Source organism: Pollachius pollachius (genome assembly GCF_949987615.1).
Source record: "Pollachius pollachius genome assembly, chromosome: 14".
NCBI lineage: Eukaryota > Metazoa > Chordata > Actinopteri > Gadiformes > Gadidae > Pollachius > Pollachius pollachius.
In genome coordinates this window covers 9,745,227-9,771,261 of record NC_136947.1, presented here as the reverse complement: position 1 = coordinate 9,771,261, position 26,035 = coordinate 9,745,227, and the positions used below count along the sequence as shown (strand labels likewise).

The window sequence follows — 26,035 nt, the reverse complement described above, 5'->3', positions numbered from 1 at the left end:
TTCAGTCCCCGTGCCCCGGAGTCACCTCTGGGATGCAAGGGGGCGTCGTGACAACAGGAAGCTTTCAGGCCCCCTCCTAAAGACCCCTTTATCCCCTTTGGACTACACCACAACACCCCCCCCCCCAGCACCGACCCTGGGGCCTCAAAGACAGCCATTATCTGCCATTGGTCCAAGAGGGCCCTCATTAGCATAGCCCTCATTAGCATAATAGAAGAGCCTTGAATGTCACAAAAACAAGAGCTGGTGTCAGGAAGTCTCTCTCTCACTCAGTCACTCACCCACACACAAGAAACCTGTTTGTATTCCACATCTGTAGTCCAAGGTGTTGACTCCAAGCTGAAAGGTTCTTGGTACACCTGTCTGTCTCTGTATTGTCTGACCCCTATCTGCTCCTTAATGACCTGTCTCTGTACTATCTAACCACTACTTAATCCTTAATGACCTGTGTCTAACCCCTACCTGCTCCTTAATGATGTGTTTCTGTACTGTCTAACACCTACCTGCTCCTTAATGACATGTCTCTGTACTGTCTAACCCCTACCTGCCCCGTCTCTTTACTTTCTAACCTGCTTCTCAATGACATGTCTCTGCATTCATGATTTGTCGCTTTGGATAGAGGCCCCCCAGAGTAGAGGGGCCAAGGCTGAGACTTCTCCTTGGGCTTTCAGCTGGATAAAGGATGGGGGGGGGGATGTTCCCAGGGGTTCTTTGAAAACCCAGACTTGGAGAGGCTTGGCTTAGGAGACGTCTCTGATTAGGAACATCTAACTATCTAAGGATCCTAAATCCTAATCCGAACCACAATGGATCAGAGCAGCGTCCAACTGAGAGCCGATAGACCTGGACCCGGGGCAGACTACTACAGACTACGAGAGCGAGAGAGCGAGCGAGAGAGAGAGAGACAGGCACACAGAGAGAGAGAGACAGACAGGCAGAGAAAGAGACAGAGCAAGACAGAACGGCAGTCAAACAGAGAGACAGCCCAATGCAGAGTTTGGTCCCAAACAGTCTGACTGAATCAACACGTGGCGCTACACTGTAAGACCAGCGCTACCACCAACACCAGTACAACCAGCAACACAACACACCACACAACGCACAACACACAGCGCTCCAACGACACACACGGCAACACACCCGCAGCTCTTCGACACACACAGCAACACAACACACCACATAACACAACACACAAAACAGACAAACACAGCAACACACCACACAAACACACACACACAGCAACACACCCCACAACACAACACACAACACACAACTCCTCAGACACTCACAGCGCTCCACAGACACCCACAGAAGTCTTAACCCTCATTCCAACCGGACTGGCAGCAGGTGCACTGGTCCAGGAGAGAGGGGGGGGGCGCGTGGGTCCACCGACCCACCTGCCCTTCCAGAGACCCTTCGTGGTCCCCGGGCTCTGTCACGCACGCTCTTACTCTGACACCACCACAACGTGGTCCTTTAAAAAATAAGAGCGTGACAGTACGCAGCCATGCGACGCATGTGGACCTTACCGTGCACGGACGCACCTCATCCTGGAGCCGAACCCCGACACGCAGAGGAAAGGTCCGGAAAGTTCCCCAAAGACCTGGGTGCTGTGGTCCCTCTCGTCAACACACACTCACTCTCACGGACTCACACACACGCACACTGCCATCGCCACGCTGAACAAAGGCTCCCAATGCTCAGTCCACTCCCCCTTCTGAGTGTGTGTGTGTGTGTGTGTGTGTGTGTAGAAAGGGGAGGGTGGGCTGGGGGGGGGGGGGGGAGGTCTTCAGTGACGGGTGTTACTATGGTAACGCATCTCCTGCTGAGGCTAATTTGTGCGGCCACTTGTTTGACAGAGAGGATTGTGTGTGTCAGAGGGAGACAGAGAGAGAGAGAGAGAGAGAGAGAGAGAGAGAGAGAGAGAGAGAGAGAGAGAGAGAGAGAGCGAGAGACAGAGAGAGAGCCAGAGAGAGAGAGAGGGACAGAGAGAGAGAGAGGGACAGAGAGAGAGAGAGAGAGAGAGAGAGAGAGAGAGAGAGAGAAAGAGAGAGAGAGAGAAAGAGAGAGAGAGAGAGAGAAAGAGAGAGAGAGAGAGAAAGACAGAGAGAGAGAGAGAGAGAGATACAGTGAGAGAGAGAGAGATATTATTAAGGACAAAGGGCGACATAAAACAGAGAGAGAGAATGTGATGGATGTGATGAGATCTACGATGTGATGCATTTGGGGGAGGGGTGTGTGTGTGTGAGTGTGCATGTGTGCGTGTGTAGTTGTGTGTGTGTGTGTAGGCGTGTTCTATGAAGGACCAAATCTGTTTACTTTCAAACCGAACATCACACACATACACACAGACACACAACCCAGACAGCCCAACCCTTCAACCTAAGATAAACACTCATCTCAGGGTACAACTAAACCCGGTCTGATGCTGTTTCAATGATGGTGGGTTCGATCCCCGGTTTCCGCAGTCTACCTGTTGGCCTCCTAGAGCAAGATGACCTCTAACCCCTACCTGCTCCTTAATGACATGTTGTTTTTGATAAACACACCAATAAATCTCTATCTATACATAGAGATATATATATACTAATGATCTGGTGAAGAGCTAAATCAAGCTGGACTTGAGTCAAATAAGGATTTATTATCAGCTATTAATATTCATCAATATCAAAGTGTGTCTTTAAATACCGATGGGACAGCTGGGACATAACGCCCAAGGGGTCAAAGGTCACACTGCAGATGTCGGGGGTCAGGTATCAATATATTGACACGACGCATAAAATCCATGAACAGATTGCACACACACACACACACACACACACACACACACACACACAAACACACACACGCGCACACACACACACAGCTAATGACCCTCATTCCATTCAGGCAGACAACACGGACGCCTCTTGGGGCCTGTTAAGGGGTCTTAACCCCAGACACAAGCTGTATGGCGAACCCCCCTGACTCCGCCCCCGTCCCCATACTGGATCCATTAAGGACCAATCAGAAGCCATTAGCCAGTTTACCTGCTGTCGGAGGGGAAGGCCAGACGGACAACTCCCCCTCATAAAGACACACCGAGCAGCTGCCCTACGCTAGCTAGCACACGCTAGCGTAGAACACGCAAATACATACAGCTAGCTTGAGTAAGCACCAAATACTAACACAGCACACGTATGATGCTGGGGAATCTAGGTCTAAGTGTGCGTGCATGTGCAGTTAGGTCTTTGTATGTGTGTGCGCGTGTGCGTGTGCACATGTGTATATAATAATAACATTAGCTTTAATCTAAAGCTCACTCTAAATACCATGTTGTAGTGAGTACTACGCCTAGGTTACTACACACTGCAGTACTCAAAGCGGTGTGTACTCTGGTTGAACGGTAGAGTTGAGTTCCAGACCCGGATCATCCTCATGTTGACTTTCACATCCCCCTGCCCAGCCTGTTGCTTGGCAACCAGGGGTCACGAGTCACAGGGATCCCACCGGGGGACGTCCCTCGCTGGGTCGCCAGACAAGAGTGTGTGAATTGAAGATGAGGATTGTGTGTATGTGTGTATGACAAGTCCTACCTAGTGTGTGTGTGTGTGTGTGTGACAAGTCCTACTAGTGTGTGTGTGTGTGTGCGTGTGTGTGTGTTTGTGTTTGTGCGTGTGTCTGTGTGTTTGTGACATGTCCTAATGTGTGTGTGTGTCATGTCCTAGTGTGTGTGTGTGTGTGTGTGTGTGGTTCAGTTCCAACCTTGTGTGTGTTTGGTTTGATGCAGCGGACGAAGAAGGGATGGGAGGAGCTTAGCGACGCCATCAGAGAGTGGAGGGAGTTCTGAGGAGAGGAGACAAGGAGACACAGCAGCGGAGTGAGGAGAGGAGACAGAGGAGAGGAGTGAGAGGTCTGACCCTCGCCACCACCAGGACCTCACTGCTTCCGTGTGTGTGTGTGTTTGGGTTTGGGTTAAACAATTTCCACAATTCTTTGTGTGATGCTTAATTGGTGATTTTGCTAATTGGTTAATTGGTGACTGGTTGTGTTTGTTGTATGACCCTTAAGGCAGTCTATAGAGCTACCCTCAGTGTTCGAAGAGTACATACAGTATTTCCAGAGAACATACAGTATTTGTCCAGTACATGCAGTACTTGTAGACTACATATGGTACTTGTAGACTGCATGAGTCAGTAGGCCTACTGGTGGTCTCACCTTGAACTGGGAGCTGACAGTGGGCCGGCGGTGCTTGACGCTGGTCTTCAGGGTGTCCCCCCCGCTGCGGCTACACACGTGCTCAAACAGGTCGTACACAAAGTCCAATCTGCAGGCGCACAACAGACCTCAAATACATGGAAATGCATGGAATACACACGGAAATATACTACAGTACACTGACTTACAGTGTAGTAAGCTAAAATAACCTGAAATGTACTGAAATACACTGATTACAGGCAGTACACTGAATTAGATGATACGAGTAAATATTTGGAAATACACAAAAAAACACAAATTTAGAGCAAAATAACCTAAAATGCACTTAAATAGATGGGAGTACCTTTCGAAATTACGAAAAATCGAAATTAAGTAGGATATACCTAGAAGATGCACTAAAAGATACAAATAAATAGTTTAATACACGGCTGCACACTTAACATCAGTGCAATACACAGATATATAGTGTGATCACTAAAATACACTACAATATAATGAAAATAAAGTGCAATACACAATAGGACAAAGCCTAAACCAATCACAGAGAAGGTAAAGCGAGGTTGACGCAGAACTACTGACCGGCTCTCTCTCAACAGGTTGAGGACATCATCGCGGAACGTGTCTCTGTTCTTCTCCAGCATGCCCCGAACGTCGTACACTACCTGAACACACCACCAGGGGGAGACAGAGAGGGGTTAACACTACCTGAACACAACAGCAGGGGAAGCTAGAGGGGAGTTAGTACTTCCTGGACACACCACTAGGGGGAGCCAGAGAGGGGTTAACACTACCTGAACACACTGGCAGGGGGAGACCTGCTGTCTGGTCTAGAGGTTCTGCTATAGCACAGTAGGACTGCTGGCTCCGGGGTTACTCTTGGATCTACTATGATGCTATACTATGCAATTATGGGCGGCATGTAGCTCAGGAGTTAGAGCCGGTTGGCTGGTAACTGCATGGTTGCAGCCAGGGATCAAACCGTGGACCACTGTGTGTTGAGGTGTTCCCGAGCAAGACACCTAACCCTAACTGCTTGGACGAGCTGGCTCTCGCCTTGCATGGATGGGTGAATGTAAGGTGATATTGTGAAGTGCTTCGGGTGGCCTCTGGTTACAAAAAAGCGCTATAGAAATGCAGTCCATTTACCATTTATAATATTCCGTGCAATGGTATGTTAAGCTATGCTTATCTAAGCTAAGCCATGCTATAGTGCTGCTGCCTCAGTACCTCTCCGGCGTAGTGCTTGACTCCGAAGTAGTGGACCGCCACACGCGGCTTCACGTAGAACGAGTTTTTCTGCAGAGGGAAAAACAAAGTGAGTCGTCGTGCAGGAAGAGACACTCTCTCCTCGCTGACTGGGAGAGTCCTGCCTCGGCTCAACACAAACCTCGAACACAGTCACACAACAGCCCCATGACACAGTCACACAACACAGTCACACAACACGGTCCCACAACACAGTCACACAACAATGTCGCACAACAGTCACACAACACAGTCACACAGCAATGTCACACAACACAGTCACACAACAACGTCACACAACACAGTCACACAACAACGTCCCACAACACGCTCACACAACACAGTCACACAACAACGTTACACAACACGGTCACACAACAACATCACACAACACGGTCACACAACAACATCACACAACACACCCAAACATGCAGATGTTCTCGGCGCTCCGTGACCACCACCAGACGTTCAGATGTAGTGGCAGTGTTTAACCTGTAGAGAGCGTCCTCTCCTTGTGTAGATCTTTGGACTTGATTAAGACCATCTGACAACAGAAGACCCAAGTGTCCATTATAACGTCCGCAGGTGGAACCACGAGGGGTGAAAGGTCAGGGGTGAGAGATGCTATCTTGTTCTTAGATCAGTCAGTCAGAAGCTTCTATCCCTTGATTAGCTGGTATAGAGCAGAGAGAATGTCTTTTCTGTCTGGACCCGCGGCTGGGAGGGGGTGTGCTTGTGTTCAGTACAGTGAGGGCAGTACATGTCCTCACTACTTCCAAGAAGACTAAATACGGACAACACACCTCCCTTGAGATGAAGACAAACAAGACCCTGCGTTAGCCATGCTCCGTCGCTAATGGTATCCACTACTGTTGTTGTTTCAGCCCAGTACGTAGCGGTGTGTGTGTAGCGGCTAACGTAGCTAACACTACCAGCCTGTGGTAGAACTCAGTGCTAGTGTGTATAGTAATGATGTTGGTCTGATTAGGATGTGGAGAGGGTGTACTTTGTTATGATCGACAGAACCAGGGTGGGACTTAAACCCCGGCCCCCTGAAGGTTGGATCAGCGGACCGTCTTTAATAAAACTTCCCGGTGTGGTTCGGTCTCGGGCTGCAGACCCTTCACACAGCTTCAAGAAGCGGAGGACAGGTGTGGCGCATCCCTGCTGAACCAGCAGGTGAGCGGGTGACCCCGTGAGCCCATCAGACGCTTGGTACGCAGTAGCAGTGTTCAACCTGTAGAGGGCGTCTTTTAATGCACACCGTGGGCTCCCCTGTAAACAGGAAGTGGGCGGCAGGAAGTGGGCGGCAGGTGCTCACCGAGTGCTGACTGTGGAGCTTCTCCAGCAGGGTGCCGTCGGTGGCCTTGGGGAAGTGGCTCTCCTCGTTGATCAAAGCCAGGAGGCCCAGTTTCTATGGAAACAGAGCCTTCATCATCATCATCACCAACACCACCATCATCGTCACCTCCCACGCCAGTTTCCCCGAGCGACTGCCATGATCACGGCCCCCGTCGTCAGTATCAATACTATTGATCAGCTGATCACCCGGGGCCCGTCCTATCAGAGTTCTGATCAGGTCCTTACGTACCTTCTCGATGAGGTCCAGACATTCTCCGTTGTCCATCCAGTTGATGTCCTGCCACACCAGGCCTTCCCTGGAGAAACCACACACACACACACACACACACACACACACACACACACACACACACAGACACACACCATTGTTATATACCTCTGTCACTTCTTTATCATTCCTCCACTATCTCTCCCCCTTCACCTGACTATCTCTCCTCCTTCACCTCACTATCTCTCCCCCTTCACCTCACTGTCTCTCCTCTTTCACCTCACTATCTCACCTCCATCACCTCACTATCTAACCTCCATCACCTCACTATCTCTCTTCCTTCACCTCACTATCGCTCCACCATAACCTCAATATCTAACCTCCATCACCTCACTATCTCTCCACCATAACCTCACTATCTCTCTTCCTTCACCTCACTATCTCTCCTCCATAACCTCACTATCTAACCTCCATCACCTCATCGTCCTCCCTCCATCACCTCATCGTTCTTCCTCCATCACCTCATCGTTCTTCCTCCATCACCTCATCGTCCTTCCTCCATCACTTCATTGTCTCTCCTCCATCGCCTCATCATTCTACCGCCATCACCTCATCATCTCACCTATCACATCACAATACGACTCTTCTGTGGCCTCCATTAGGAACCCTGTTTAACCACCAGGTGGGATGTTGATCAGCCGTTACAAACCATTTCCTAATCCACCCTTAAGTGACATCACAAGGGGGCGTGTCCACCCAGACGTATGACGGACAGATCAGTCCACCCATCACAGATCTGGGCCGACACTCCCCCTCTTGATGTCACCATTGGACCGATTCCCCCCCCCCCCCGTTGACCGTTGGTGAGGTGGAGTACAGACGTGTGGACGTACCTGTTGTACTCCAGCTGCTCCAGGGAGAAGATGTGCTTGTTGAAGTACTCCTGCAGCTTTTCGTTGGCGTAGTTGATGTTGAACTGCTCGAAGCGGTTCACCTGGACAGGAAACGCATCATAGCCCTGCGTTAGCACACCCGAACGACCACATCCTGTACCGCGTCTCCACGGCAACTGACGTTCACGCCAGCGTTTAAGGACACCGCGAGTCAACCAATGATACGGACCTCGAAGTTCTCGAAGCCGAAGATGTCCAGGATGCTGACGGACAGGAAATCGTCGTTGCCGCGGATACGAGCGTTGAGGCGGCGGATGATCCAGGCGAAGCACTGGGAGTACAGCGCCATCGCCATGGAGTCCCGGGAGTCCACCGCCTGACACACACAGGAACACACACACACACGCACATTCAGATACACACATTCAGAAACATACGCAAACATTCAGAAACACACACAAGTTACATTTCAAATATCCCCTGTCGACTGATTCTCTTAAAATAAACACCAGACACAACTGCTCAAGGTCTCACAACATGAGGTCATTATTCATTCATTGCTTTAACAAACATCAACCTCAAATTAACCTCTGAACCTCTGAACCTAAGACCTTTAGGACTCCCTAGCTGGTGGCTTTTTGACAGATTGTAAGCTAGTTCACGAAACAGGAACAAACAAACAAAAACTAACAAAGGCTCATTATTCAGAGTCTGAGGCGCGTGTTTTGGTAACAAAATGCAGCGAGCCTCCCGCCGTGAGGAGCTGACCTCCTCCCCGAGGCCGCGACCAATGTGATTAGCCTCCTTAAGCCGCTAGCGTGAACCCCGCCGCACCAGCACCACATCGGATTCATCAACACAAAGGACGCGGGTCACGGTGGGACCGCCCTGCATGCGGCCAGAGGCCTCCGCAAACATTAACAACAGCCGCAGAATCACCGGAAAGTCCCAGGAATGTTCGGCTTTGTGTTTGTTGTGGTGGCGATGTTTTGGACTCTAAATTTAACTTTAAGTGCTTTGAATGTTTTTTTTCTACAAATTCTGAGGTTTCTACAAAACAGACGCATAACAAATAACTGAAACGTCGGATGTTTATTCTTCATGATTATAGAAACGGAAAAATGAAAATATATATTGATGTATTGGCTTAGTTTAGATTATTTTCTTCAATAATAACAATTTTTAAACATCCAATGTTTATTCTGCACATTGTTACGATTCAACAAAACGTTTAGTTAAAGGTTTGAACTACTAAAACAAACGTCCGGTTTGTATTCCAAGAATTGTAACGATATTTTCTCTACGGTTGCAACGACTCTACGAAGTAAAAGTATAATGTAACCTACGTACCAAACGTCCGATATATCTACACTAGTTGCAACGACTCTACGAAAATGTAAATATAATGTAACTTGCATACTTGTTGCGTGGACTGTAGGAACCCGAAGAAGATGTTAAGAAAAGCGTAGCATGTCGTAACATATTGAAGCATGTCGTAGCGGCGGTACCGACCTGCTCCACGGTGAGCGGTGTGCAGATCTCCTCTCCTCGGAGGATCATGGAGCGATGGGTCAGGACCTCCGACAGCTGCTCCGGGTTCAGACCCAGGAGGTCCGACGTTCTGCTGAGAGCTGGAAACCACATACACAGGCAGACGCACACATGCACACACAGGCAGACACACACACACACACACACACACACAGGCAGACACACACACACACACACAGGCAGACACACACACACAGACACAGGCAGACACACACACACAGACGCAGGCAGACACACACACACACACACACACACACACACACAGACACACACACACAAACAGGCAAATCACGCACACATACACACACAGACACAGAAGCAGACACACACACACACACACAGTTTTGGGGGTCAGAATATCCTAGGTGGTCTCAGGTAGATTTCAGACCTCCCCCTGGCTCCTCTACAACCTCGGGCCAGGGGGACACAGAGTTCATAAAGTCAACCTGACACCCCCACCACACCAAAGACTGGTTTGTTCCGGAACACAAGTTTTCGAGTATCAACCATCCCATGTATGATGTATTAGGACAGATACATCAGGAGGACAGAGAGGAGAGACGAGGAGGGTGAGCAGGAGAGGAGGAAAGTGGGGTGAGGAGGAGGAGGAGGAGGAGGAGGAGGAGAGGAGAGGGGGAGAAGAGGATGAGCAGGAGGAAGGAAAGGGGAAGGAGGAGCAGTTGCAGGAGGAGCGGAAGAAGAGATAGCAGCAGAAGCAGGATGTGTGTAACGAGGACGAGCTCTGACCTGAGGGGGAGGAGACCTGAGCACCTCCTGCGGTCATGAACTCGATGTTCCCAGCGTGGAGGACCCCCGCCAGGAGGCGCAGGATGTCCCCGATGTGCTCCTCCGAGAACTGCGTCGTGCGCATTGCATTCTGGGAAACATGCACAACACAGGCCCCCATCATTTCAGACTCTACTTTATAACATCTATCGCCACTAGCACGCTAACCCTTTTTACCTACTGTCCTGTCTCTCAACTGTCCTCTCTCTCTTCCATCTCCTGTCTCTCTCTCCACTGTCCTGTCTCTCTCTCCACTGTCCTTTCTCTCTCTCTGCCCTATCATTTCTCTCTCTTCGCTTTCCTGTCTCACTGTCTTGTCTCAATGACTTCCTGGAAGTCAAGTGTGTATGTGTATGCGTGTGCATGTGTGTGCGTGCGTACCATGACCTCCTTGAAGGTGTGTGTGTCGTTGATGGTCTTGTCATCCACACAGCCGGACTGCTTCAGATAGTAGTAGTGGTCTGCATGGGTCAGACCTAGGGCCTCTGGAACAACAACACAACCACACATCAACACAACCACATAACTATGTGTGTGTGTGTGTGTGTGTGTGTCTGTGTGTGTGTGTCTGTGTGTGTGTGTACCTCTCTGTGGGGTGTGTGTCCCGGCCAGCAGGGCGTAGAAGATGTGGTAGTTCCTCTCTCCAGGGTTCTGACGCACAACCCGATTCTGAGAGAACAAAAAAAACCCTGGTTAACACAAACACACACAAACTGAGAGGCAGACACGCACACACTCATTGAATATAAGGAAAATCTCACCTTTTCTAACAGGTCTGCGGGCAGCAAAACGGTCCGTTAAGAAATTCAACAGACAGAGTGACGGACGACAAAACTGTTTTCCCACATCAAGTGGTACCCTATCGGGCCCCGGCCCCCCATGACCCCTGACCCCCCTCCCCACAAACAGACACACACACAAACACACGGACCTGTCAATCACCCTCCCAACCACCGCTCCCCTGCAAACAAAGACCTTCAAGCACTTCCTGCTTCCTGTCCCCAGGGGGCGGGACAGGAAGTGGCTGCCAGAGGAGGATACAGTCCACGATGCGGCCCCCCTGGATGTTCCCCCGCTGGCTGAAGTGCAGCTGGACCAGCTTCCCGAAGCGGGAGGAGTTGTTGTTGTGGACCGTCTTGGCGTTCCCGAATGCCTCCATGATGGGACTGGGAGAGAGGGGGGGGGGGGGAGATTAGAACAGACTGGGCAGCAGACTGAGGAACCAGTAGGAACCAGTTGGAACCAGAAGGAAACAGTTGGAACCAGCTGGATCCAGAAGGAACATGTTGGAACCAGTTGGAACCAGAAGGAATGAGTTGGAACCACTTGGAACCAGAAGGAACCAGTAAGAACTTGTTGGATCCAGTAGGAACCAGAGGCAACTAGTATAAAACAAGTTCAAAGCAGTATGCAGCCTCTACTAAACTCCTTGCCTAACACAGACCAGTAGAACGTTTAGCTACAGACAGAAAGACACTAGAGAGACAGACAAAGACTTAGAAGATGCAGACAGACAGACAGACCTTCAGAGAGATGGACAGACCTGCAGACAGACAGACAGAGAAGACCTGAAGATAGACAGACGGACAGAGAAGACCTGAAGACAGACAGACAGACCTGCATAGCGAACTGCAGACAGACAGACAGACAGCGGTGTACCTGCTCTCCAGCAGGGCCTCCTCCACTCGGGGGGTCCGGTCTCTGGAGCAGACCTCCAGGGAGGGGGTCCGGTCTGGGGCGGTCCAGTCTGGGGCGGTCCTGTCTGGGGCGGTCCGGTCTCTGGAGGAGGCCTCCAGGGAGTTCTGGCTCATGGCCGACAGGAAGCGGAGGATCAGCTTGGTGCTCTCCGTCTTCCCCGCTCCGCTCTCCCCGCTGCAGTGGGCCAGAGACACACACCGTTACACAACTACACAACACAACATGTAACACCTGATCCCGAAACTTGATCCCAGATTGTGGAGGACGAGGTCTTGGCCTCTGAAGGTCAAAGTCCCTTGCCCCTGGTCCGTGACATGTTCCTATGACCTTTGACCTCTGGTCCGATGTTGACATCCATCAGAGTGACAGGGTGTCCTTCAGCAGACCTAGAGTCACAACATCAGCACCCCACACTCAGTGTGTGTGTGTGTGTGTGTGTGTGTGTGTGTGTGTGTGTGTGTGTGTGTGTGTGTGTGTGTGTGTGTGTGTGTGTGTGTGTGTGTGTGATGCTGGTATGCCAGAGCGGATATGTCGGATATGGTACATGCCTGACATTACAGCACGCTAACGTCAATATCCACGGAGGTTCACCTGCAGTGATGCACCACTAGAGGGCGCACCAAGCGCTCTGAAAAACCCTGCAGCGGTCTGTGGGAGACCACGGAAAGACTCTGCACTGTTAGAAGCCATTACTCGGAACAATTACGTAAAAATACAACAGAGTACGGTTTGGTTGACAGTTAATGGACTATGACTCTCTCTCTCTCACACACCCACCCACCCAAACACCATAGGTTCAATACCAGACCAGTCCGGCTGGTCTGTTCTCTTAGCCAATCACAGTAGCTCTGTTAACAGGGTTAACAGAGAGGACTGACGTTTAAGTGGTGTGTAATGTTACCGGTAATTATAGTGTGTGTGTGTGTGTGTGTGTATGTGTGTGTGTGTGTGTGTGTGTGTGTGTTTGTGCGTGTGTGTGTGTGTGTGTATGTGTGTCAGAGTGAAAGGCAGAGAGCGTGTGTGAGTAAAAGAGTGTGTGTAGTATGTTAATAGTATTGAATAAAGTGAAGTAGGTCTGTCTTTGAGAGAGAGAGTTAATGCTACTATAAGCGTTTGTGTGACTCTGACGGTGAGAGCGTGTCGGTGTGTGCGTGTGTGTGTGTGCGTGCGTGTGTAAGAGTGACAGTGTGAGTGTGTAAATAGCATTAACGAAAGTAAAACAATGGTTGACATGATATGTTACTATACTAGTTTGAGTTTCTGAGTCTGACAGTGAGAGAGTGTCTGTGTGTGCGTGTGAGAGAGAGTGAGAGAGGATGAAATAGCATGTGGTTAGTGAGTGTTAAAGTCACGGCTCCATCCCACCCACTACGTCTCCGTGACACGGTGACACCTCCTGGCCACATTTAACACCAACCTGGCAACTCTGGGCCCCGACTGGGGACAAGGGTGTGAGGGATAATAACCAACCTGGCAACCCGCCCACATCTTGTCACCCACTGCATGAAACACTGTGCTCACCCCCCCTTTCTCCTCCTCTCCTCCCTCACTAACTCCTTCTCCTCCCCTCACCTCCCTCTCCCTTCTCCTCTCCTCGCTTCCTCCCTCCTTCTCCTCCCCTGCTCCTATTTCTCCTTCCCATCCCGTCCCTCCTCCTCTCACCTCCCCCCTCCTCATCCTCTCCTCCCTCACTCCTTCTTCTCCTCCCTCTCTCCTTCTGCTTGCCACTCGAGGAGGAGAGGGATGGGGGAGAGCCGATGGGAGGGAGGAGGCTGTAGCTGGATTAATAAATCAGTAAGACAAAGCAGCAGATGAAGACATAGTGTCCTGACGTCGCCGGGAGCTCACTGCCTCCAGAAAGGGAGAGCGTCTTCAAACTGTCACCCGCCCAGAACGTTGCTGACAAATGCGTTTCATTTAACCACGAAGACGTAAGACGGACAGATGGACCGAGGCGAGGGGCGCTTTTGTTCAGAAGGTCAGCGTGCCTCTCCAGTCCACCTTCTGACTGAATGGGGACCTTATTGATGACTCTGTTGTTCCGTACTTTTCCCCCCGTGGACCGACAGGAGTTTGGACAGTAAGCTAATAAAAACACACACTAGGTGGCCGATTCTTAATTTGTTCTCTCAAAATTGGGAAATTTGGTGAGAGGCTGCCAGTTTACCCAAAGAGTGTCGGAAAACTAGTGTGAGAGAAAGTTAGTCCAAGAAAAAAGTTAGCTTAGAAAGTTAGAAAGCATAAGCGACGGTTAGCATTGCAACTTCGGTCGGAATGATGTTAGCGTTTAAGGGGCCGATGTTACTGTTAAAGGGGGCGTGGTTTTAACTGCAATATCCAAACAAGGATAAAATCTAAAATAAACGTTTAGGCTGACTTATTCACTTTATTGTGGCTAGCTAAAGGACTCTTTAGCCCGGACCCTAATGCATCGTAAACAACCATATGCTTAGCAGGCTCACAACAGGTAGCACATAAAACTAAAGTGTTAAAACTATGAGCTTCATCTTTAATGGACGCTCAAACTGTGTGTGTGCGTGTGTTATGTGCATGTGTGGATCAGGGGGAGGGAGTATTTTAAAGACCTTTAACTTGAATTATTTAAAAAGCCCAGGTAGGGGGCCAGAGGGCTATAAGCAGAACACACACACACACACAGGGAGGGATGATTAAGTGCTGAGCTCAGATTCATAGAGCATCGAGACAGATGCAACTGATCACAGATTGACAAGAGAAACAGAAGAGAGAGGAGAAATAGAGGAGAGGAGAAGAGAGGGGAGGAGAGGGGACTAGATGAGAGGAGAGAGGAGGGGAGATGGGGTTTGGATTTTATTTGAGATGTTTCCAACAGAGAGTTATCCAGATGAAGACTTAATGTCTCCAGTGTTGTGAGGTAATCTGAGGAGGAGGAGGAGGAGGAGGAGGAGGAGAGTCACTGAGTCGTATTACTCAGTAGATATGGTGAGGAGAACATTAATGTCTATTAGTGGCCGTAGCAGGGTCTCTATGCTAAGAATGTTGATGTTTTGAGAAACTGTTATGACCTTCAGTGTTTTTTGCAACTTTTCACTTCAGTCAGAAACCCTGACACAGGTGAGCTTTGGCTGCATTTCAGACATCATGTTTTGTTACTTTCTGGACCACAGGCTGAGTGGCACCTAGGGGGGCCAGTAAAAGAACTGAGGAAGGCGGGACATGAATCAGCGAAAATGCTTTAGCAGCCAATAATGAGAAGGTGACTTTTATTAGGCTAACTGTGTCTTTAATTGTGTGTGTGTGTGTGTGTGTGTGTATGTGTGTGTGTGTGTGTGTGTGATATTCTGAGAGGTTGTTTCTCTGCCAGAGGGGCTGGCTCTGATTATCCAGAATCCCTCAGTGCACGGCGAACGCTCCCTGTGTCGCACTTTATAGTTCCTCATTATAGTTAGTCAGCTATTAGCGCACACACACACACACACACACACGTTTGTTAAGCACCACTTCAAACACTCCGCCTTGCCTGATAACTATCATAAAACACACTCAACTTCTGCCCTGTATGTGTGTGTGTGTTTTAGTGTCTATAATTGTGTGTGTGTGTGTGTGTGTGTGTTTGTGTGTAACGGTCAGTGTGTCTGTGTCTATGTACGTCCATGTGCGTGTCTGCAGTCTGCTTTGCTAATGCTTTGTACACACACACGCACGCACACACGCAGGCACGCACACACACAAACACATACACACACACACACACACACACACACACCTTTTGTGAGATGTTAGAGTAAACACAAACTGAAGAATATATTAGTATTTATTCTCTTTCAAGTGTGAGAGAGAGGTTAATATTTTACAAAGCGCTGCCTTCTACCAACAACTCCTCTCACGTCATCATCTTTAAAGGGTAATTCCGGTGTAAAATGGATTTGGGATATTCTTTGGTAGTATAATAAGGGTCTTAACATATAAAACGAGGCATTGAGAACTTTGTAAGTGTACAGATTGTTTATTATAAAGGACATTTTATACACACAATACCATCAGTAGATCACCCGTCAATGCCATTCTGTTTTAAGACTTGATAGGTAGATTGACGAACACAGAGATTATGACATCCATCAGCAATACGCAAGCTCTGTGTTCGTCAATCTACTTATCGAGTCTGAAAAACAAAATGGCGTTGAGGGGTGACCTACTGATGGTATTGTGTGTATAAAATTTCCTTTTTAGTAGACGATCTGTACACTTACAAAGTTCTCAATGCCTTGTTTTATATGTTATGACCCTTATTATACTACCAAAGAAGTGTCGGGCTACTTTTAGCCTTTTAAGTGGTTTAAAATAGCGATTTAGTTTTTACCATAACCAGTGCCGCCATCGTTCCTAGTTTATAGCGTTCTGATAGAATCGGATAAAAACAGCCAACTGAAGATTGCGTCTATATGCGTTTTTTGTGCTCCAAAACGAACGTTTCAACTCGTTATCATACAAAACACATCCCAAATCCATTTTACACCGGAATTACCCTTTAACAGGAAAGATCACAGAAAGCCTTATGGCTGGTCTCCCAATCCTTTAGCTTCGGATGGCCTGTAGCTCCAGCCTGCTTCTAACTAGCAGTTAACTACCTCTTCTAGGCTCTATTCATCAGATAGCCTCTTACAGCTAGCCTCTATTAGTTTACCTCAATCTGGTAGCTATCCTCCTTCAGCTATCAATCTAGGAGCCAGCCTCAATTAGCTAGCCTCTATATAGTAGCTTCCATCAGCTAGCCTCAGCTAGCCCCTAGTTCCAACGACTGTTCCAACAACTCTTTCAATGAGCTTCACATTCGTGAGCTAGCCTCTAACCTTTAGCCTCTCTTGGACAGCTAGCCTCTAGCCTCAGCCTCCATCTAATACTGAGCACAGCGTGTGATTACACTCTGAACACTTTGCTAACGGGGCTAACTCAGGCACACGCTATCCATATCCCTCAGGGAGAACGGCAGCCGGTCGTTAACAAAGCCTCAAACACTTCAGCGTTTAGCAGCTAGCCTGCTAAACGCTGAGCACAGTAGTGAGGGAAGAAGTTCTGCATTAGTGTCATAGATTCACTGCAGATCATACAGTAGATACTTCATCTGAACACCAGATCTGCAGCATGGAAGGATTTGTTGCTGCTTGTGTTTCCTTCTCTCTCCGCCTCTCAGTCCATCTCTGTTCCCACTTTAGTTTGTCTATGGACCCCTGTTTTCATGCGCTTCATATATTCATATCAATTTCATTCATTCAGTCATCATTAGTTTAGGCGTTCATTGAATTACACAACATTGGCTCGCACTGGTTTTAAAAATGTATATGTGCTTCATGAGTTAACTCGAATCTGCTCAACTGCATTGTCTTGCGAGAACAATGTGAGAGTGGTTCTGTGAAAAAAAAGATTGAACACATTTTGGCAACAAGACAGGAGGGAAAAGGAGAACTAGCATCCGTTTTGATGCAGCTCGTAAACAAAGCCTCAAACACTCAGGCGTTTAGCAGCTAGCCCGGCACGTGGAGTAGCTCACACAGCAGCTCACAGAGCGCAGAAGTGCTGCGCTAGACTCATAGTTTAACTGCAGATCAAACGCGAGATCAAACGGGAGAAGTTGGCAACGCAGTCGAACTCTAAACAGCGGGGTCGCCCTGGCAAGCCGTTCAAACTGTCGAAAGAACCAGGTTTATATATTAAAGGGATTAAGTCGTAAACGGGAGATACTGTATTGGCGCTGTGTCAAAATATAGTTTATTTACAAGACTGACCACTTAGCTAAACCCTGAATTTTAGCAGTAGCTCTCACCGTAGCGCATGTGGCTAATTCTGTCAGACCTCACCGCGAGCTAACCACCATGCTTTTGCCGTCACAGGGAAACCGCCTAAGTGCAAGCTTGGCTTTTTGTACTTTTGCTCCGAGCTGAACTTCAAACAGGCGTCATGTGATCCCGTGGGTGGTGAGCGTTGTGCTGACGCTCCAAAATGGTGCCTGGGGTCACAGAGATGCGGCATTTATAGCTGGTTTACTGAGGAGAACATTTTAGCTAGCGGGAACAAACGGGGAGATACAAACTGAGGTTTGTATCAGTGTTTCAGGTGTTTGAGTGTTGTCGTTCAGTGTTTTAGTTGTTTGAGTAACATTCTCTTAGTTGGGAGTGGTTGTGGGGTTTCACTGTTTCGTTCATTTATTGTCCTGTTTCTGAGCCAGTATTGCTATCTTTAACAGATGTCTCAGGATTGATCTCATCTGGTTGTAATGGCTGCACTAAACAACCGATTAGCCATTTGCCTGGCTGTGAGTCTGACTGAGAGAGACTGCGACAGAGAGAGCAGACAGACTGAGAGCAGACAAGCTAACGAGCTAACAGGGCTATTTGCAGGATAAGGCCGGCGCCCCTTCATGAAACAGCAGGAGGCCTCGTATACACGGAGATGTGTGTGTGTGTGTTGATGTCAGTAATGTATACAGTGTGTGTATGTGTGTGTTTGTGTGTATCTCCAACCGGTGAGAACACACTGGCTGTGTGTTTGTGTATTATATACAGTGTGTGTGTGTGTGTCGCCTACCTGATGATGACACACTGGCTGTGTGTGTGTGTGCGTGCGTGCGTGCGTGCGTGTGTGTGTGTGTGCGAGTGCGTTATACAGTGTGTGTCTTGTACCTGATGAGGACACACTGGCTGTGGCCCCTCCTCCAGAGGGCCCTGTAGCACTCGTTGGCGACGGCGTAGATGTGGGGCTCCATGGCCCCCAGGTGCTGGCGTGAGTAGCGCTCCACGGCAGCCGGTCCGTAGAGCTCAGGGACGGGCTGGTAGGGGTTCACCGCCGCCAGGATGGACCCGATGTACGTCTGGGGGAGAGAGGGCTCGTTAACGCGAGGTCTTGTTAGTGACTTAAATGAGAGGTAACGTTAGTGTTGTTAACGAGAGGTTTAGTTAGTGACAGGTCTCGTTAGTGACGTTAACGAGAGGTCTCTTTAGTGGCGTTAACGAGAGGTCTCGTTAGTGGCGTTAACGAGAGGTCTCGTTAGTGGCGTTAATAACTACGGCCTAGTAGGCTGTTAGTTATACAGGCCTAGTGGAGTACTTCACCACTTTCCCTGTCTACTATAAATACTTTGAAGTCAAATTTCATTTTTCTTTTATTGTATTATCATTATCTTACTTTGGAACTTGTTTTACATTTTTGGGCTTAGCCGATATTAACAAAGGTTTCCTTTGCCTGTATGGCCCTTTGAATTGTATTGAAAGACTGTATTCAACAACTTTCTTAACTGCAAGCACATGACACATGCCACGGAACAAAGACAGAACCAATGAACAGCTTCATTGTCCAAAAATATTAATAAAAAAGTCTGAGATCATATGATCTTTCAGAGCAAAAGTGCAAAAACCTTTCAAAATATAAATATGGTTACATACATGTGAACCGCCCTTGCATTCAATTACAGTCAAATACAATTAAATAAATACAGTTAGAAGCGGTTATGACCAGTTCTCAGTCGTTACTGCCAGTTCTAACCAAGTGGAATCAGAATCTGAGCCGTTTCACCGGAGAAGGCCCCGAAAGCCAGAGGAACGTGTGACCTTTAGGGACGGGTTTTCCCCTCCGGAGCTAACCGACGTATGTTCTCCACACCGGTGTCATGTTTCAAACGTCAGAGGAACCCAGTGATGAACTAGAGGCTGGTGGAGCCAGAAGAGCCCTGGCAGGAGCTGGGTTCTGCGGTGGAGACCCACAGATGATAGGTCTCCTGGAGGACCTCAGCTCAGAGCTCCTGCTGTTCGGACCTGGAGGTTATCGTGGGACAACGAGAAGAAGCTTCAGGCCTCAACTGGTTCTTCATCTGAACCCAGATCTGCAGCCTGGAACCCTTTAGGTATTGTTTACACACTGCTTGTGTCTCCTTCCCGCTCTGTCCCTTAGACCATCTGTGTTCCCACTTTAGTTTGTCTATAAACCCCTGTTTCATGCTTTTCATATATTCATATCGATTTCACGCATTCATCATTTGTTTAGTCGTTCTGTAATTGACACAACTTTGGCGAGCGCTGATTTTAAACATTTGGATGTGCTTTAGGAGTTAACTTGAATAAGCTCAACTACATTGTCTTGCAAAAACAATGTGAGAGCTGTTCCATGTAAAATATGCAACTTGTTTTGGCTGACGAACTAGGAGGGCAAAGGAGAGTGTGTCCATTTCAACGCAATGCCAAGTGTGTATGTGGCTGCGTATATGTGTGTGTGTTTGTGTGTTGAAGTTCTTTACTTACTCAAATGCACACAAACAGCAGTAATGGCTGGCAGAGAAAATCAAGCTCTTCTCGACAGTGAAGTAGTTTGTGTGTGTGTGTGTGTGTGTGTGTGTCATGTTTACTACAAATTACATTTCTAATCAAGTTATTCCTAGAACCAGGTTGGTAAAGCGTACTTCAAGACAAATGCAGAATCACAAGTTGGAGCCACTGAGAGCTCCGGGTCACATGACGTTGTGCCGACGTTCCAAACCAACATTCTTAATCGGAACGCATTCCGACTGAATGTTTAGCTGGAACCCGATCAGGCGCATTTTGTCCGAACATTTCCCAACGTGAAGTCCATTCGGTGGGAATGTTCCGGATTCCCACGTTTCCTGAAGGAATCCCTTCAGCAGGACAGAGATCTAGAAAGCCCACAGACTGACTGACCTGCATTGTCTTCACCCGGCTGCCATGCAAAACCATCGGCCTGGCAGTTTGAGGAACTATTTACATGGCAAATAGCGTGTGCACTACCTCCTGTGAACGCACACATGGGAACAATGGGATTTGGGTGGAGGGTGGGAGGGGGGAAGAAACTCGTAGCATCATCAAACCATAAACCAGGTGATGTCTGGCAGGGCAGCCGAGCGCAACCGTGTTGTGTAAACAGTGCGGGTCTGGTCAGATACACGTTGTGTATCTGGACCTGGTTGTGTTAAGACACCACCCCAGAAGGTCTTCCTGTTTACACAGGGTCTCCTCCCAGGGCCTCCTCACAGGGTCTGCGCACAACTGGAAAGTCAGACTCAGAGCGCTGCAACGCCACAGTCGGATGAGCATAGTGCTGAACGATTGGGAGCGCCGTTTGGTTTGTGTGCTCGCTTTAAACAACGTCTCCATCCCCAGTTTCAACACTTTTAACTGTTTTAAAACATTTTAAAACAAACACACCAGTGAACCCAGCCTCTTCCAGTGTGTGACTTTGGGGTCGTTGTTGAAAGCTTCACCTCACTTAACAGTTTACAACCACCATAAATGCGAAGGTGTTACTCGACATTACAAATGCAGCACATGACAGTTTTACAACAATTCCGTAAACCAACCGACGCAGGCCAGGTTTCTCGTTTCTGTTTCTGCATTGAGCAGAACAAAGCAGGGAAACAAACTTTTATTTTGTATTGATGAATGCAGAAGTGATGGAGTCGTCTGAAGCCACAACCTTCCTCTCCCTCAAAACAGAGGACACAACGTGATCTGTGAGCCTGCACCTCCGGCGTCCGCACGTCCAACCGACCTGCAGGCTGTGATCACCGTGAAGCTCCCACACTCCCAGTCCTAGGGGACCCAGAACCAGCCGGAACTCTCCCTCCACCTCCCTACATCACAACCAATTGGTCCCAGTTAGGGCCCACTCTCCAACCCCCAGCCCGGTAACGGCCTCCATGGCCAGGCTCCTCCTGGGAGCTAATTGGCTGAGATCCTTGATTGCAGTCTCCCTATCGACTGTGGTGGTGGAGAGCGCTCCCCTGGCATTCCAGGGTGTTAACGCAGCGTGTCGGGGGAGGAGTACGGTGGCGTTGTGCTCTGTACCGCAGCAGAAACACTATCTCTGTTTACTCTGTTTTGTGGCGGGCCTGCCAACCGCTGGATGCGGATTGGCTGGTTCAAATCCTTGTCGGAATACGATTGGTTGGACGGTGACCAGACCCAGTTGTGATATGGAAACATTGGCAGATTAAAGCTAGTCATAGCAACAAAGTGATGGCTACGATTTCCATGTCAAATCAATGAAACACCACACAGTTTAACCGACCCCAACCAGCCAAAACTAGTTGACCATTATCAAACAGATTCAAAACATTGATATGAGAGTCAGACGGTTCGGCCAATCAGCGGGCGGTTCCTTGGGTCACTTTCTGTCCGTGTGCTGGAGTGTTTACAGTAAGGCCTGGGCAGTACAGACGGACTGCCAACCCAGAGCCCCCCTTTCTTCCTCCCAGCACCAGAGCTCCCACCACGGCTGCCACCACCAGGCGCTGGGACCGGCCTCCGCGCAGGAAATTAAGCACAGATGGACCGACTCAGAATCACAACCAGCCCTCCGATAAACCGGGCAGGCTGCAGCTGGCAGCTGATCGCAACAGGAAATGTAGCTTAGCGGCAGAGACAGCGCCACCGTCACAACTAGCAGACTGAGTGAACGCAGCAGGAAATGTAGCTTAGCGACAGAGAGACTGCCGCCGTCCCAGATAGCAGCTATCAGCTAGTGCACTACCGCACTGAGTGATCAGCAGCAGGAAATTTAGCCTGGCGACAGAGACGGTGGTGCTGCCGAACCAGCTAACTGCTAGCACCCAGCGCACTAGCGGACTGAGTGTTCGGCAACAGGAAATGTAGCTTAGTGACAAAGATAGCGCCGCAGTCCCAGCTAGCAGCTAGCGGACTGAATGATCGGCAGCAGGGAATGTTGCCTAGCGACAGAGAGACCGCCGTCGTACGAGCTAGCATCTAGGTGATAAACAGCAGGAAGTGTAGCCTAGCGACAGAGGGATGGGGTGAATGACTGCTGTAGCAACATGCAGTGGGTTACTGCACTGAACTGGTCATGTGATCCCGGGGCTCTGTTTTGATTGGCTCCGCAGTCCGAAAGGAAGTGCTAATAAATGAAACGGCCGCGGGATGATTTGAGGAATGCGTCGGGTTCACTGCTGGAACGCTCGTTCACAAACCGTTTATTTTCTCGGCAAAAAAGACGGATTTCACACATGACAGCGAAAAACCAAGATTAATGCACGGTGCACACAGCAGCGCAGAACATAGTCTCCAAACTCAGGAGAAAGAGAACAAAACAACTGAACCAGAGTATATTTCCAGATATTATTCGAACAGCCGGTTCGTACTGGTTCCCAGTACGAGACGCGGTACTGCTAAATGACAACCAGCCGCACCGCAGAACATCTCCTCTTGCTCTGAACAATGTAGGCAGTGAGAACCCTCTAATGGCTCCAGGCTGTGTGGGTTTAGCTCCCAGAAGCCCTCAGAGAGAGCAGAGCTGGGGGATTGAACTAGCAACCCTGAGATACCAGCGGCCCGCTCTACAGAAGGAGCAGCAGTCCACGCTCTGGTCTTGGAACAATAAATAAAAAGACTCAAACAGGACCCTGGGAAAGTCTGCCCTCCGCGCGGGCTACCTGTCTGACAAGAAGTGACATCACCCAGGGATAACATTAACTCTAACACATACAAGCAGAGGAAGTGACATCACAGGGTGCTTGGTTTGGTGTCCAGCGTGAGAAACGTCTGAGGTCGATGCACGCTGGGGTACTCAGGTTGTAGGGCTGGTGAGAGGGTGAACTCAGCCTGTCAGGCATGACTCTCACTGCTCTCTCTCTGAGGGATCCTGGGAGATGGAGTTCCTACTGTTCAGAGTTCACCTAGACTCTGCATAGCCTCGCACTAACTGTATGCTGTACATCAATGCACTTTTTTCTTAGCATTGTGTAGCATCTTATCCTAGCTATCTCTGTTGTATACAGGGAATGGGTTAACCTAGTGATTGCTATTGCTTGGCACTAGTTTCTTTAATATTTATTGTACCAACAGCGATATATTGTTTTTTCTCTTTCTTCTGACCATTGTACCATGTAAGTCGCTTTGGATTAAAGCGTCTTCAGAACGGTCTTAATGTAAATGTACTGAGTGGAAGTGGGAGGGCTTGGTGTGGGAGGTGGGAGAGGGAGGGGGTTGGGGGGCTGGGGGGGGCAGGAGTGTGTGAGAGGAGGCCAGGTGGGAGAGGTGAGAGGGCGAGTGACCCTGTGGGGGACCTCTCTCTCTCTCTCTCTCTCTCTCTCTCTCTCTCTCTCTCTCTCTCTCTCTCTCTCTCTCTCTCTCTCTCTCTCTCTCTCTCTCTCTCTCTCTCTCTCTCTCGCTCTCTCTCTCTCTCTCTCTAATCCCTCCCCCTATTCAAAGGGGCCTTATTGGCATGAAAGTTATTTGACGCACATAACTTCACGTCACACTAACTACAGGTTTTTAAATTAGTGGAAAGTGTAAACATTGGAATTAGGGTTGTCACTTTAGATGATTCTCCCCTCTCCCTCCCTCTCTCCCTCCATCTCTGTGGGGTGAGGAATGTATTTGCAGAGTGCTGGGGGCAGGGGGAAGAGGGGGGGGGAGGGAGGGAGGGGAGGCTGACCCATGTCTGATACGAAGCCGCCTCTCCCCCCCAGTGAAGAGGTCACCAGAACAACGTCCAAATGTCCTGGGAGAGGAGCGCCGTTGACTCGCATTCCCCCCATACCGCAATATTCATCCTGTCAACACAATTTACTCAACAATGAAAAACAAGCCAACAATTGTGTTTATGTTGACTTTATTGTTGAACACTGACCCTCACCGTCCACGGGCCGAATGGATCAACATGGACGTGATTCACCTTCGGATGGGGGGGCTGTGGACGCACTCATGGGGGTCCGTGCGTAGGAATGTGTGTATGATGAGTGTGTGAGTACGTATGAATGTTTGACCGACCTCCAGCATTGACAGACAGAGGGACAGACTGGGAGAGATGGACGCATAGATAGTGTTTTAAATGGCTGGCCCCTACACTGGAACCTTTCACAAAGACAGGTGCATGTGTGTGCGTGAGTCTAACGTCCGCCTGCGGGTGTTAATGTTTTCTGTTTTCTATTTTTTATGATTAATCATCATTAGCGACACCTCATTTCATCTCACCTCGACAACATCAGTATTCAAGAAACGATTGGTGGGCTGGATTGGAATTCTCTGGTCCAGAACTCTCTGGTCCAGAACTCTCCGGTCCAGAACTCTCCGGTCCAGAACTCTCCGGTCCAGAACCCTCTCTGGTTCATAATGCTCTGGTTCAGAGTTTTGAGCCCATAAATCCCCTTTATAGTTCCCCTCCGCTACACTCAGCATGTTTTACCTGGTTCCACACGCTGGACGTTTTAAACCCTGCATATCCGGTGGCTACATCTGGGTCAAACATCGCTCCCCCACCAAAGGGGGGGTTAGCATGCATTTTAGCGCTGACTTCTATTATTTGCCTAGCATGCCGAGGGATGACATGTGCGTGAGAGGTTTTCCACTTTGGCAGTCAAGGTGCCTAGTGCCGTCGCCAGAGGAACATTACGAGGCCAGTGGTGGAGCTTTCATCTTCACCGGCAAAAAAGAGAAGAGGTTATTTTTAGCTGTTTCGCGTGCGGACGAGACCACTGGATCAACCAGATCTCTGTCTCGTTGTCGCAAAGGAAATGATGAGAATATGTCATTGAACGGAATTTTATCTCTCTAACACACACTGAACGAACACACACACATACACACTCAATGAACACACACACACACACACACACACACACACACACACACACACACACACACACACAAAGACCAATAAACTTGTTGCCCTGGCTTCTTCGCCACGCTGAGAAAACAGATTTAATAAAAGCTCTTGGGTTTGACCGACCTCCAGCAGAGACAGACAGACAGACAGAAAGTAAGGCGGAGATGGAAAGATGGGGTAGTAGTTTTAAACTGCTGGCCCTTACACTGGAATCTTCCAATCTTCCTATTGTAACCCATGTTAGCATTAGGGTTAACTCAAGGTAAGCGCTTAGCTTCAGGTGCTATCCATTAAGCATAGCATCTTCCTCTGTATTTAACAACGTGGCCCGCAGCCGTTAAACCGAGCTGCAGTGGGCCTCAAATCGTCTGCTGATTGACAGCTCAGGTAACCAAAAGGTTATCGTTGGATGAAAGGTCAGGGAGGAGCTAGGGGCATACCGACGAGAAGCTCCCATGATCTAAGGATGAAGGTATTCGGTGAAAGAGGTTCGACT

The 26,035-nt window shown here is 49.0% G+C and overlaps 1 protein-coding gene across 1 annotated transcript in view; it reads right to left on the bottom strand.

Annotated features, from left to right (window-relative positions):
* myo10 (myosin X) overlaps positions 1-26,035 on the bottom strand; it is an 87,955-nt gene that overhangs the window by 21,072 nt on the left and 40,848 nt on the right. The window contains exons 4-18 of the mRNA XM_079751162.1: positions 18,597-18,784; positions 11,902-12,114; positions 11,284-11,408; positions 10,827-10,931; positions 10,624-10,727; positions 10,204-10,333; positions 9,418-9,536; positions 8,135-8,281; positions 7,906-8,006; positions 7,034-7,100; positions 6,764-6,856; positions 5,425-5,493; positions 4,777-4,859; positions 4,198-4,306; positions 3,745-3,825 (exon numbers count right to left, since the gene is read on the bottom strand). Coding sequence (XP_079607288.1) covers positions 3,745-3,825; positions 4,198-4,306; positions 4,777-4,859; positions 5,425-5,493; positions 6,764-6,856; positions 7,034-7,100; positions 7,906-8,006; positions 8,135-8,281; positions 9,418-9,536; positions 10,204-10,333; positions 10,624-10,727; positions 10,827-10,931; positions 11,284-11,408; positions 11,902-12,114; positions 18,597-18,784 — 1,734 coding nt within the window. The remainder of the gene's footprint in view (positions 1-3,744; positions 3,826-4,197; positions 4,307-4,776; positions 4,860-5,424; positions 5,494-6,763; positions 6,857-7,033; positions 7,101-7,905; positions 8,007-8,134; positions 8,282-9,417; positions 9,537-10,203; positions 10,334-10,623; positions 10,728-10,826; positions 10,932-11,283; positions 11,409-11,901; positions 12,115-18,596; positions 18,785-26,035) is intronic.